Source organism: Microcaecilia unicolor, chromosome 2, assembly GCF_901765095.1.
Source record: "Microcaecilia unicolor chromosome 2, aMicUni1.1, whole genome shotgun sequence".
In the NCBI taxonomy this organism is placed as follows: domain Eukaryota; kingdom Metazoa; phylum Chordata; class Amphibia; order Gymnophiona; family Siphonopidae; genus Microcaecilia; species Microcaecilia unicolor.
This window is the reverse complement of record NC_044032.1, coordinates 414,455,907-414,468,957: the sequence shown is the minus strand read 5'-3', so window position 1 is coordinate 414,468,957 and position 13,051 is coordinate 414,455,907. Positions and strand designations below refer to the sequence as shown.

The window sequence follows — 13,051 nt, the reverse complement described above, 5'->3', positions numbered from 1 at the left end:
GATTCTGTTGCTACTATTGGCGATTCTACATGGAATGTTGCTATTCCACTAGCAACATTCCATGTAGAAGCCTTCTGTGAGTCTGACGATGTCAGACTCACAGAAACAGAAGCCTGCGCGGCCGCATTGGTGATCTGCAAGGGCAGGCTTCTACATGGATTGTTGCTAGTGGAGGAGTAGCCTAGTGGTTAGTGCAATGGACTTTGATCCTGGAGAACTGGGTTAGATTCCCATTGCAGCTCCTTGTGACTCTGGGCAAGTCACTTAGCCCTCCATTGTCCTAGGTACAAATAATGACCTGTATATACTATGTAAACTGCCTTGAATGTAGTTGCAAAAACCACAGAAAGGCAGTATATCAAGTCCCATCCCCTTTCCCTTAAAGGCTGTCTTTTTTCAAAGAAGAAATGGCAATTTCAGTGATAAGCATGCAGCACTGCCCGATTACTGCCAGCTAAACACTAGTGCTACAAAAATAAACAATTGTTCTAGTGTTAGAAGTGGCGCATGCTGGGAGTGGGAACTACCACCGGGCTGCTGTGGTAGCCCGGCGGTAGTTCTGGATTAGTGAGCAGTAAGCCCGCATTGGGCTTACCACCGCTTCATAAAAGATCCCCTCAGTTCTTATGGGCTTCATCTCATTTGCCACGCCGTGAATCGCTAGCGTGGTTTAGTAAAAGAGGCCCTTAATCCCTAAGTAGCAACAAGACCTCATGGTTCTGTCCTATCAATAGTTAGGTATCAAAAAAGTATCATCCAATATAAAAGGTGTCAACTTATTTTCCTTGCTTTATTTCTGTTTATTATTTCTTACATCAATAGAAATCCAAACTTGTTTTTCTAACATTGAAAATGTTTGTTTATTTATTATTTAGATTTTGCTCACACCTTTTTCAGTAGTAGCTCAAGGTGAGTTACATTCAGGTACACTGGATATTTCTCTGTCCCAGGAGGGCTCACAATCTAAGTTTGTACCTGAGGCAATGGAGGGTTAAGTGACTTGCCCAAGATCACAAGGAGCAGTAGTGGGATGTTTCTGTAAATACTGTGCTCATAGAGTACAATTCAAAATAGTAAAAAGAATTGTTCACGCCTGTGGAGACAATTGCTGAAGTAGTTTTTTTGGTGCTTTAGTCTAGTTTTAGTCTAGTAAATGTCCAAACTGGAGTGTGGAACTACACTATGGGCTGGACAAACTGTGAACTCTTTTGTGCTACAATTGCCTGCTTATTGCCCTTTCTATTTTGCTGCTAATTATCAATTCCTTCTGTATCTGCACTGTGCACTTTAAATCATTAGAAGGTAATGAGCTCCACACTTCTGGTGACATCAGTCATCTGCTCTCCTTCAGGACGCTAGCTGTGCTGCAGTGTGTGCTAAAGGGGCCTTCCCTGTTGTGTGACTAGGGGCAGAGTGCAAGTCAGAATTTATTAAAGTTACTTTCGATCTTGTCTGTTTTAGGGTGATGTGGTGGGTAGTATGGGATATATTGAGATTTCTGCCTCCCAATAGGTGACTGAACCAAGCTATCATTGTGATGCAAGGTTTTGGGCAGTATGAGGTGTCTAACCCAAGTCATGTTTCTTCATACCCCCCCCCCCCCCCCCCCCAGTGCTTGTTGCATGAATTGTAGCACCTGGGAGGGTGATGGGTCTATTGTTGAAGAACACTGAATATTGTATTAATGAAAGTCCAGTCAGAGAAGAGGAAAGCACAAATACTTGCCGATCTAGTGAGATTGAGATGCGATCCTTTTTCCATTATGGAGAAATGGCTGAATGATTCTGGCAGTGCTTTTGTTAACCAGTGATTTGTGGGTTGTCATCAGGACAGGAAAATAGGGGGTTGGAGAGGAGGTTAGAATGACAGCTTCATCAATTGGCGGTTGGGTTCTCTGATTTCTCAGAGGCCATCTTGATGGTGTTATTCTTTTGGTATTTGTCTTGTACATATGCCTCATCTTTTATTATTTCTGGAATGGCTGTTGAATTTACAATATGATCTTTCAAAACTAATAATACTTGTGGGACTTTCATAATCATGGGGAAGGAATGGACATATTAAGATTTTTCTTGCTTTATTGTAATCTTCAGGCTTTTGTCAGTTGGCTATTTCACTACACATAGAACTAAATTCTGCAAATTACACCAACTGAACCCTGGTGTAAATCCCCACATCTAAATTAGATGCAGATCCCATGAATTCTATAACACTGCGTGAAATTCTAGAAATATCCCTGACCCACCAATGCCCCTCCCCTGGCCATGCCCTCTTTTTGGATCTATGTGGAAAAATTTATACCTACATCTTTAGAGAATAGTGACAAAGATGCATGTGTAAATTCCAATTATTGGCCAATTAGTGCCAATAATTATTGGCAGTAATTGGTTCATTAAGCACTTAAATTGCACACCTAATTTGGGCACACACCCACACCCAAATTTGCATGCACAATTTTGAGCACTACATGTTGATTAAATAGTTTAATTGGGCCACACGGGGGGGATCACGTGGTGCTATGAGCTAAGCAGCAGTCGGTTGCTTGGGCTCCGGAACCCTCACCCGCAATTAGCATAAATTAAAGATTGCAGTCGAAATATTTTTTCATAGCGAAGTGTGTGAACCCCACATGGATAGATATCTCCGCAGCACACCCGCGACAAAAGCGCCGAAGACCACTAAAAAAGAGAAAATTAAAGTCGCAGTCGGCGAAAACAAAATGGCGGACGGCGCACACGAGGCTCCGGTGGTGTTCTCGGAGGCTCAGCTGGAACAACTCACCTCCGCAATGACAAGAGCGTGGGAGCCGAAATGGGCAGCGCTCGATAGAAAACTGGAAGGGATCCAAACCACGCTGGCAGGTCTGCAAACCCGCGTGAGCGACGCGGAAGTGCGAATAGCGGCGATGGAGGATGAGACGCGTGCATACGGGCCGGACATAACCAACCTGCAACAGCAGATGGAAACACATGCCTCTAAGTTGGAAGATCTGGAGAATCGTTCCCGCAGAAACAATATACGTCTGGTGGGACTCCCTGAATCGCTCCCGGAACGTAATCTGGAGGTATGGCTGGAGACGTGGCTATCGAAAGAACTGGCCCTAACAGATTCTATGGGGCCAGTGGTGGTGGAGCGGGCCCACCGAGTGGGGAGAAAGATGGAGGCGCAGGGAAGACCTCGAGTTGTGGTAGCCAAGCTGTTAAACTACAGGCACAAGCAGGAAATCCTACAAGGCTTTCGCATGAAGAGGGAGACTTTCAAATATAACGGGAGGAACGTCTTAATATTCCAAGATTTCTCAACTGAGGTGCAAGCAAAGCGTAAGCAGTTCCACCCATTGTGCACTGCGTTAATCAACAAAAAAATCCGCTTTGCTTTACAATATCCAGCACAATTGAAGGTGCAGCTACAAGACCAATGGCATACGTTTCCGACCGTGGAGGCCGCACGAAAATTCCTCCGGGACAAGGACATCACGGGAACAGGACAAGAGCAAGATAACAGGCCTTAACACAGAAGGGGTACAGAGTTTGGACTATACGTGAGTAGAGAGAAAAGAAATATACACATATTTGAGTATGGCGGGTGGAAGTCACTATCCGAATAGCGTGATTCAGTTCCATAACTAGGTTGGGCCTAGAGTATGGAAAGGGTGGTAGATAAAAGGAAGCATGGGAGGGTGGGTTTGGGTGGGGGGAATGGTAGATGGGACGGGAGGTTATTAAATATCACCAGATTAAACGTGCAAAGAAGATGGAGATATATGAAGTTAGTTGGTATAGGTACACAAAAGGAAGATCAGCTGATAATGGGGAGAAGCCAATTAGATGGAAAAGGAGCTCAGGGGTTGGTCACGGAGGCAGTTTCAGAAACACCATGCCAGCACGGATAATATCGTGGAACGTGGGGGGGATTAGCACCCCCACGAAACGTTACAAGATCTTGCAAGCGCTACAAAGACACAAAACAGATATAGCTTGTCTGCAGGAAACGCGGCTGAATGACCAGGAGCATACTAAATTGAAAAAGACCTGGGTGGGAGAGTGTTATGCAGTAGCTGCGCAGGGGCGGAGAGGGGGCCTGGCGGTCTTGATTAGGAAAGGGCTCTCGTGCAAAGTTGATGTGTTAACACAGGGAGGACGGGGGAGGTATCTTATTTTGAAGATTTGGATACAAGGAGTGGAGTTTATATTTGTAAATGTATATGGCCCTAATGGGTATGTACCCGGTTTTTATGCGGCCCTGGTAAGCGTCTGCTTGCAGTATAAAAAGGCAAAATTGATAGTTGTTGGGGATTTCAATATGGCCTCAGACCCTGAGCTGGATACATCGAGCCCCAACTCCCCACATTACCAAGGACAAAGGCGTAAAGATTTCAGTGCCCTCCGGAGAATGTTGGGGTTGGTGGATGCCTGGAGAATCCTGCACCCTGGGGATAGGGAATACACCCATAGATCACGGGCGCATGGCACATTAGCCCGTTTAGATTACATATTGTTGGAGTCCACCATGTTCCCCTGGGTGCAAGCTGCAGAGGTGGGTCCCGAGGAAGTCTCGGACCATGCGCTGGTGTGGCTGGATATTGCTGTCCCGGCGGATAGGGAAGGGGGTAAGGGATGGCAGTTCCCGGCATATCTGCAAGGAGATGCGCGATTTCAAGCATATCTGCGAGAGAAATGGGACACATATATTACTTACAATGGGGTTCACACAGAAACACAACCGGTGCTGTTTTGGAATGCTTCCAAGGCAGTGATACGGGGAGATATTATCGCATACTGTAGTGCCCGGCGCAAGCGACAACAAGCTAGTATTTTACATTTAGAGAGACAATTTCAGAGGGCCAGACGTGCACACATGCACAAGCTCACTCCTGAGTCATTAGAAAGATTGAGGGCGGTTCAGGTGGCGCTGAACACCCTTCTGCATGAACAGGAGACACGGTCTGCTATATACTACAAATATAAGTTAAGTAGATTTGGGAATAAAGCAGGTCCCCTGTTAGTAAGAGTGATTAAGAACTGGGGGGGGTCTAGGGCCATCGTAGCGGTAAAAAATCAGGCGGGGTCATTGGTTAACTCCAGAGAAGAGATTGCACAGATATTTGACGAGCACTATGCCAAGCTATATGCAGCCGGGCCAACAAGTGAAGTACAAATAACAGAGCAATATTTGAGGAAAGCTGGCCTGGATAGGTTGACCGAAGAGGAGCAAGAGGGATTAAATACTCCTTTGACCCTAGAGGAATTGAAAAGAACGATTAAGGGGTTAAAGCTCTGATCGGCCCCGGGCCCGGATGGTTACACGGGGGAATACTATAAAATGCTGGCCCCAGAAGCGTTGGTTTCCTTGTTGGAATATTATGAGGGTGTAATAGCTGCGGGCCAGTTCCCTCCATATGCAAATCAGGCATTGATTACATTAATTCCCAAGCCGGGTAGGTCACCAGATAGAGCAGATGCATACAGGCCAATATCACTTCTTAACGTAGATATTAAAATCTTAGCCAAAGTGATGGCCGAAAGACTGGCTGACTGCCTACCTCGTTTAATAGGTACTGAACAAGTAGGATTTGTGAGAGGTCGACAAACTACTCAAAATGTTCGCAGATTACTTTTGGCAATGGCAGTGTGCATAGAGAAAGCTAAGCCGGCTTGGATACTCAGCCTAGACGCGGAAAAAGCGTTTGATCGGGTGCAATGGGGTTACCTGTTTCAGGCGCTTGAACATATGGGTATTACTAGTAAGTTTCTAGAAATAATTAAGGTTCTTTACTGTCACCCCACGGCGCGAGTACTGGTAAATGGCCTGAAGGGTAGTGAATTTAAAATAGAGCGGGGCACTAGGCAAGGTTGCCCCCTCTCTCCCTTGCTGTTCATCCTGGCATTGGAGCCTCTACTGCGCACGCTGAAAGCAGAACAAACAGTTGAAGGGGTCCAAGTAGGGGAGCAGTCAATAAAAGTGCTGGCATATGCAGACGATTTGCTGCTAACGTTGACCAACCCACAAAGATCTACAGAGGTCCTATTAGAACACATTAGGCAGTATGGACATATATCAGGATTTAAGTTAAATTTATCAAAATCGGTGGTACTGCAGATGGGACATGCGGGGGAGGGGGGAGCAAGGGGAGGGCAGATACCTTTCCAGATAGCTCAAGGTAAATTTAAATATTTGGGAGTCCTGGTTTCCACAGAGAGGAGGGAACTATATGATCTTAATATACAAAGACTGCTAACGGACACAAGAAATAGCCTACAAGCATGGACAGCATTGCCTCTCTCTTTGTTGGGCCGAATAGCCTTATACAACATGATCATTGCCCCGAGGTGGTTATATGTCCTACAAACAATGCCGTTATACCTGAACAAGAAGGACGAGAAAGAGCTGGACAGAATGATTCAACACTACTTATGGCAGGGCAAAAGAGCTCGACTGCCGGTGAGGGTACTATGCGTACCAGTGGAATATGGAGGATTAGGACTGTTGAGTGTGCGGTACTTTAATGTGGCCTGTGGAATGAGACATATAAATGATTGGTTCCGAGGAATAAGCGACTTTTCAGATACTTCTGTGGAACTGAGTTTTACTTTGGGGACCCATTTCAGCAACTATCTGCACTCGACTGGAGCACCCATCCCGCAAGTCCTACAGCAAGCCCTGATTATGAGAACAGCAGTAGCAACCTGGAAATGGGTTAGTAGGATGCATCATTTTTCAACAAAGGTCTCGCCATACTTACCCATTTGTGACAACTCGGTCTTTGTACCAGGCAGTATGTATGGGGCATTTAGGAAATGGAAAAAGCAGGGATTGGAATACCTGCTACAGGTGCTAACCCGGGAGGGGCGCATGAAATCGTTCGAGGCCCTGAAAACAGAATACGGCCTTCTTGATGGAGAATGATTTCACTATGAGCAGTTAAAACATTATGTGACATCTCTGCCCTGGGAGCACCTAGCAGAGGATGTTCAGGAGGAACTTGCGTTGGCTTTCTCCCTAGAGGCCCAACAGAGAGTGCCACTCTCCCATCACCACAGGCACATAAAGGATACTATGCCAGAGCCGGATTATAAAACTCTATCTCAGCAGTGGACAACAGACTTGGGGACAAATGTTGCTTCAGGGTTGGTGCGGTCTCACATATTATCAATCAGAAGGGTGACATACCAGTCTACACACTGGGAATTACAGTACAAATTTGTTTTTCGGCTGCATATTCCTCCTAGAAGAGCGTTTTATATGGGTCTGTCGTCCTGGGGGGAGTGCCCGAAGTGTGGAACAGAGGGTGCCAACTTGGGACACATGTTTTGGACATGCAAAAGTATAGAAGGACTCTGGAAGGCCATTATAAACTATGTTAATAAAATCTGGCACCAGCGTTGGAGCTATGATCCGGCTCTACTGTTTGGCCAACCCCAGTTGCAGCAGCCCTTGGCGAGGGGCTTTACAGCATTTGTAGCCAGAACCGTGATAGCTGGCAAACAGATTATCCTAAAGGAGTGGTTGGCTACTAAAGCGCCCTCCCTCCAACAGTGGCGGTTGAAAATGCTGTTAATGATGCGGATAGAGAGGGTGGAGATTGTTGACTTTGAATCACAGGCAGGGGAGAAATTTCAGCAATTGTGGGCACCTGTTTGGAATACGTTAACTCCATCAGCATGAAGTCATTTATTGAATGTATGAATAATGTGATATTAGTACAAGGGAGGGGGAATGGGGGGTGGAGTAGGGGGGGAAAGAAGGGGGGGGGGAAGGGAAGAAATGTAAAAACTCCATTTCTGTAACAAAAGTAGTTTTGCTACTGTGTATTTTGTTCGAATAAACATGATTTAAACATAAATAGTTTAATTGTGATTAATTGCACAATTAAAGTTTATTTTCCACTGCAGCTTCTTGTGACTCAGGGCAAAATCACTTAAATCGCCATTGCCCCAGGTACAAAATAAGTACTGTATATAATATGTAAACTGCTTTGATTGTAACCGCAGAAAGGCAGTATAGCAAATCAAATCCAATCATATCCCCTTTCCTTAAAGGGCTGATAATCTCCCCCCTTCTCTTCCTTTCCCTTTCCCCCAGGTCCATTCTCTATCCCTCCCTCCTATTGTTCAGCACCTCACTCTCGGGAGTAGCAACACAAACCTGGTAGTGAGCAACACAAAGTTCTTTTTTTGGTGCTGGAGCTTAATACTTCAGCAATAGCTTCCACTGCTGACCCCTCCAGTTTTGTTTGCAGGTTTACAAATCACTCCACTCCCCCCCCCCCCCCACTCAGGGTTTAGCATCTGCCCCCTCTTCCCCCAGTCTTCCTTCAAGGTGGTCTTCTGTTGGACCCTTACAGTGTGCCTGCAGCCAGGTCTGAAGCTTTCCCTCTGACCCATCCTGTCTATGCAAAAACAGGAAGTGATATCAGAGGAGGCAGAGCAGGCCAGATGGAAAGCTTTTGAGCAGACCGCAGGCAGCATATATTTATGCACCACAGAAGACAATTTTTAAGGTAGGTGATGGGGGAGGGGTATTGAGAGGTGAATTTGAATTGGAGGGAAAGATGCTGGATCATGTTGAGGACAGGAGTCAGGAATGGAAGACAGCAGAAAAGATGTTTGGAGAAGACAGGAGATGGCGGAGCACGATTAAATTCTCTAATAACAATTATTTTGGCTGTCCTTGATGATATATATATATATAGAGAGAGAGAGAACACAATGTGTAAGGAGAGGGAAAGGGGATGGGATTTGATATACTACCTTTCTGTAGCTAAAATCAAAGTGGTTTACATATTTACAGATACGTTTTACATCTGGGGCAATGGAGGGATAAGTGACTTGCCTAGATTCACAAGGAGATGCAGTAGGAATCAAACCCAGTTCCCCTGGCTCTCAGGCAGTTGGCTCTAACCATTAGGTGGCTACTCCACTCCATGTGAACAATTTCCAAAGCTCCGTAAAAGGACTGACATTTTAATCATTTTCTTAGTGGTAAAGAGGGGCATTTTCGATATGTCTAAGTCAGACTTTGGCCATTTTGTGCTAAACTACTATTAACCAAATAGGAAATATGGACATTCTCGAAACAGCAAAATGTATTTTTTTTTTTTTAATAGCCACATGTAACATGTTGTTGTGCTCTGCGCATTTAACTTTTCAGTCCATTTTTGAAAAAATCCCCCACACAAGTGGAAAATGTAGAAAATCAAGCCATTGGTATGTAGAAGAAGCCATACTGGGACAGACCGAAGGTCCTTCAAGCCCAGCATCCAGTTTCCAACAGTGGCCAATCCAGGTCACACATACACAGCAAGATCCCAAAACAGTACAGTTTATGTTGCTTATCTAGAAATAAGCAGTGGATTTTCCCCAAGTCCATTTTAATAATGACCTATGGACTTTCCCTTTAGGCAGCCATCCAAACTTTTTTTTTTTTTTAAACCCCACTGCTTTGCCTTTTACTACATTCTCTGGCAATGAATTCCAGAGTTTAATTGCACGTTGAGTGAAGAAATATGTTCTCTGATTCATTTTAAATGTACTACTTTGTAGCTTCATTGCGTGCCCTCTAGTCCTAGTACTTTTGGAAAAAGTAAACAAGCAATTCACGTCTACCCATTCCACTCCACTCATTATTTTATAGACCTCTATCAAAACTCCCCTCAGCCGTCTTTTCTCCACTGAAGAGCACTAGCTGCTGTAGCCTTTCCTCATAGGGAAGTCGTCCCATCCCCTTTATAATTTTCGTTGCCCTTCTCTATACCTTTTCTAATTCCACTATATCTTTTTTGAGATGCGGTGACCAGAATTGAACACAATATTATGGAGCGATAAGAAGGCATTATAACATCCTCATTTTTGTTTTCCATTCCTTTCCTAATAATACCTAACATTCTATTTGCTTTCTTAGCTGCTGCTGCACACTGAGCAAAGGGTTTCAACGTATCATCAACGATGACGCCTAGATCCCTTTCCTGGTCGGTGACTCCTAATGTGGAACCTTGCATTACATAATTCAGGTTCTTCTTTCCCACATGCATCACTTTGTTCTTGCTCACATTAAATATCATCTGCCATTTAGATACCCAGGCTCTCAGTCTCATAAGGTCCTCTTTTAATGTTTCACAATCCTCTTAAGATTTTGGAATAACTTTGTGGCATCAGCAAATTTAATTACCTCACTAGTTACTCCCATCTCTAGATCATTTATAAATATGTTAAAAAGCAGCAGCCCCAGCACAGACCTCTGCAGAACCCCACTATCAACCCTTCTCCATTAAGAATACTGACCATTTAACCCTATTCTCTGTTTTCTATCTTTTAACCAGTTTTTAATCCACAATAGGACACTACCTCCTATCCCATGACCCTCTAATTTCCGCTGGAGTCTTTCATAAGGTACTTTGTCAAACACCTTTTGAAAATCCATATACACAATATTGACACTCTCACTTTTATCCATGTTTGCTCGCACCTTGAAAGAAATTTAATAGATTGGTGAGGCAAGATTTCCCTTCACTAAATCCATGTTGGCTTTGTCTCATTAATCCATGCTTTTGAATATTCTCTGTAATTTCCTGTGTGTACTTAATATCTAATCATATTATGATCAATGTTATCAAGCGGCCCCAGCACCATTACCTCCTACATCAGAGCCTGCACTCCACTAAGGACTAGATCTAGAATTTTTCCTTCTCTTGTTGGCTCCTGTACCAGCTGCTCCATAAAGCAGTCCTTAGTAGACTGATCACACAGACATCTCAGGAGAGCAATGGGACACTGCTATGGACTTCATATAAAAGCTCTGAGGTACACATCTCACCATTACCCTCTTATCTTGTCTGCTGAGTCCTCCAAAACCCATCACCCCCAACTGTACACCTCTACAATAACCCTTTCAAACAGAACACCTTTACTACTCTCTAGTGTTATATAACATTGTATTCAACCAACAAAATTGTATTCAACCAATGTCCTAACTATAATATTGTACCCAACCTTGGTCCCACTTATGGTGTAAACTGCACTGAATCCTGAACAGGGGATATTAGCAGTATATAAGATCTGAGTTGAATTATGGGTGAAGGGATCACCTATATTTGGGTACATTAGGGTTTTGGGTACATAACTCACCAAAATCCCCTCTCTACAGTGTATTGCACTGACTATACTACTCCAGGGACCTGCTTGCTGCTCTAATAGAACTGACTATAATATCTGTAAGCTGTCAGAGGCTGGTAATACTGTTATTCACATCTCTGGGGGGTGGGAGGGGTCAGTGTCCATTGGGGGAGTAGGGGGGGCCATCCCTGATTCCCTCCAGTGGTCATCTGGTCATTTAGGGCACCTTTCTGTGTCTTATTTGTTCTAAAAGCAGGTCTAGACTGAAACGTTTCAGCCCTAGACTTTTTCATTTTGTTCTTTTATGGCTGTAAAATGTCCCACCCTAATCCCACCTCCAACATGCCCCCTTGTATTTGGATGAATTCCATAGATAAATATCTGCAAAACAGGTTTGGAAAATATTGATTTGGAGGCTTTGAGAAGAAATTCATCCAAATGCTGCTTTATAACACTTTTTGGATGTTTTTCCTCTTTCGAAAATGAACCCCAAAGTTTGCTGAAAGCTGTGAGCTACATTTTATATAATTTGAGTAAACTCTGTTATTCCATTTTATATGGGCTATTTTAAGGAGGATTACAATTGAATCCTCAGGGAAAACAGCTGTTTCATATAACAAAAATATAAATGATTAAAAGGCACCATAACAATCTGAAATGTCACAAAACACTAATTAATACACTTTTATAGTCTTGTTCCTAATCAATCGTTATAGCAGTAGACATATAGGAGTATGTTTAATTAAGGCGTGTTAGCGTTTAATGTGCATCAACCATTAACATGCGTTAAAAATGGTAATATGCCTACAGCGCTTTAGTAAACATACTCCAAAGGGTTTAATTTTTCTTCTGCTTATTATTTATATCAGAAATATGGGTATATACTGTGATACTTGGTTCCTTTATTTCAACTCCGATTTTGGATTTCAAATAGGTATAATGCATAAAAATTAAATTGTGCATCAGCAGTTTTAAATTATTTTAAAAATTCTGAAACTATTTGAGCTCAGTTTTTATTGATTGAACAAATCCGAATAATTTGAAGGAGCAAATAGAGAAGAAAAACAAGGAAAATGGCAGACGTGAACACTGTCAAATATAAGGCACAGGTAAAAATCTACACACATCCACTGAAATAGAACAGTTTTAGATACTTAGGAGGTAGAAGTAATTACAGTACAAAAATAATGACAAATCTAAAGGACTAGTTTTTACAAACAACTATCACGAAATTCACGTTTAAAAATGGCTGTAAAATTGATTTTATTCCACAGCTTATATTACATTGTGTGCCATTATAATAGTTGATTTCAAGCGCCTGGGGTTTCATCAGTAGCTATGCCATATTAAATAGTCCATTATAAAAGATATAAATGTTCATAAAGGTTTGGTCAGCAATGTAAAAGTCGCTGGGTCCACGGTATTTCCAATCTGTCTTCACTAGATACAAATGTTCTTTAAAGACCTAATGATGTTTTTAATAAAGTCGCCAGGTCTGTTGTAATGGCCCCTTCCTCTCCTGCAAAAGAAAATCAATCCATTAGAAATGCATTCAATAAATCAATATTTTAGAAATGTTTTTAAGTAAATGAAGACATTGGTACCAAGTTGCACACTACACTGATGTTTCTATAGTTGTTGCTCCTATTTTTAAAAGAATTTTTAGGTTTGGATATTCATACAATGGTACAAGATATTTGGGTATTGGTCTCCTTATAGGCAGCACATGAGGCAGCTCTGGGTTGAGAAAGACAGGGAATTGAAATCAAATGAGTATGTCACCTGGAAATATGGTATTAAAAAGCAGGAAAAACTAAGCAGGTGGATATGAAAGTACTATGTATTAAAAAAAATTATTTTAACAAAATTAAAGATATATTAACAAGTCAACATCCTTGTACCAGAAAAATGATGCAAAATCCCTCACAGAAATATTAAAT

At 42.8% G+C, this 13,051-nt stretch overlaps 2 protein-coding genes across 5 annotated transcripts in view; one reads left to right on the top strand and one right to left on the bottom strand.

Annotated features, from left to right (window-relative positions):
- HPGDS (hematopoietic prostaglandin D synthase) overlaps positions 1–13,051 on the top strand; it is a 79,017-nt gene that overhangs the window by 37,880 nt on the left and 28,086 nt on the right. The window lies entirely within an intron of this gene.
- Positions 12,109–13,051, bottom strand: part of SMARCAD1 (SWI/SNF-related, matrix-associated actin-dependent regulator of chromatin, subfamily a, containing DEAD/H box 1) — a 314,928-nt gene continuing 313,985 nt past the window's right edge. For all 4 annotated transcript variants that reach the window (XM_030190695.1, XM_030190696.1, XM_030190698.1 and 1 more), the window contains one exon: positions 12,109–12,630. In XM_030190695.1, coding sequence (XP_030046555.1) covers positions 12,569–12,630 — 62 coding nt within the window. In that variant the 3' untranslated portion in view covers positions 12,109–12,568. The remainder of the gene's footprint in view (positions 12,631–13,051) is intronic.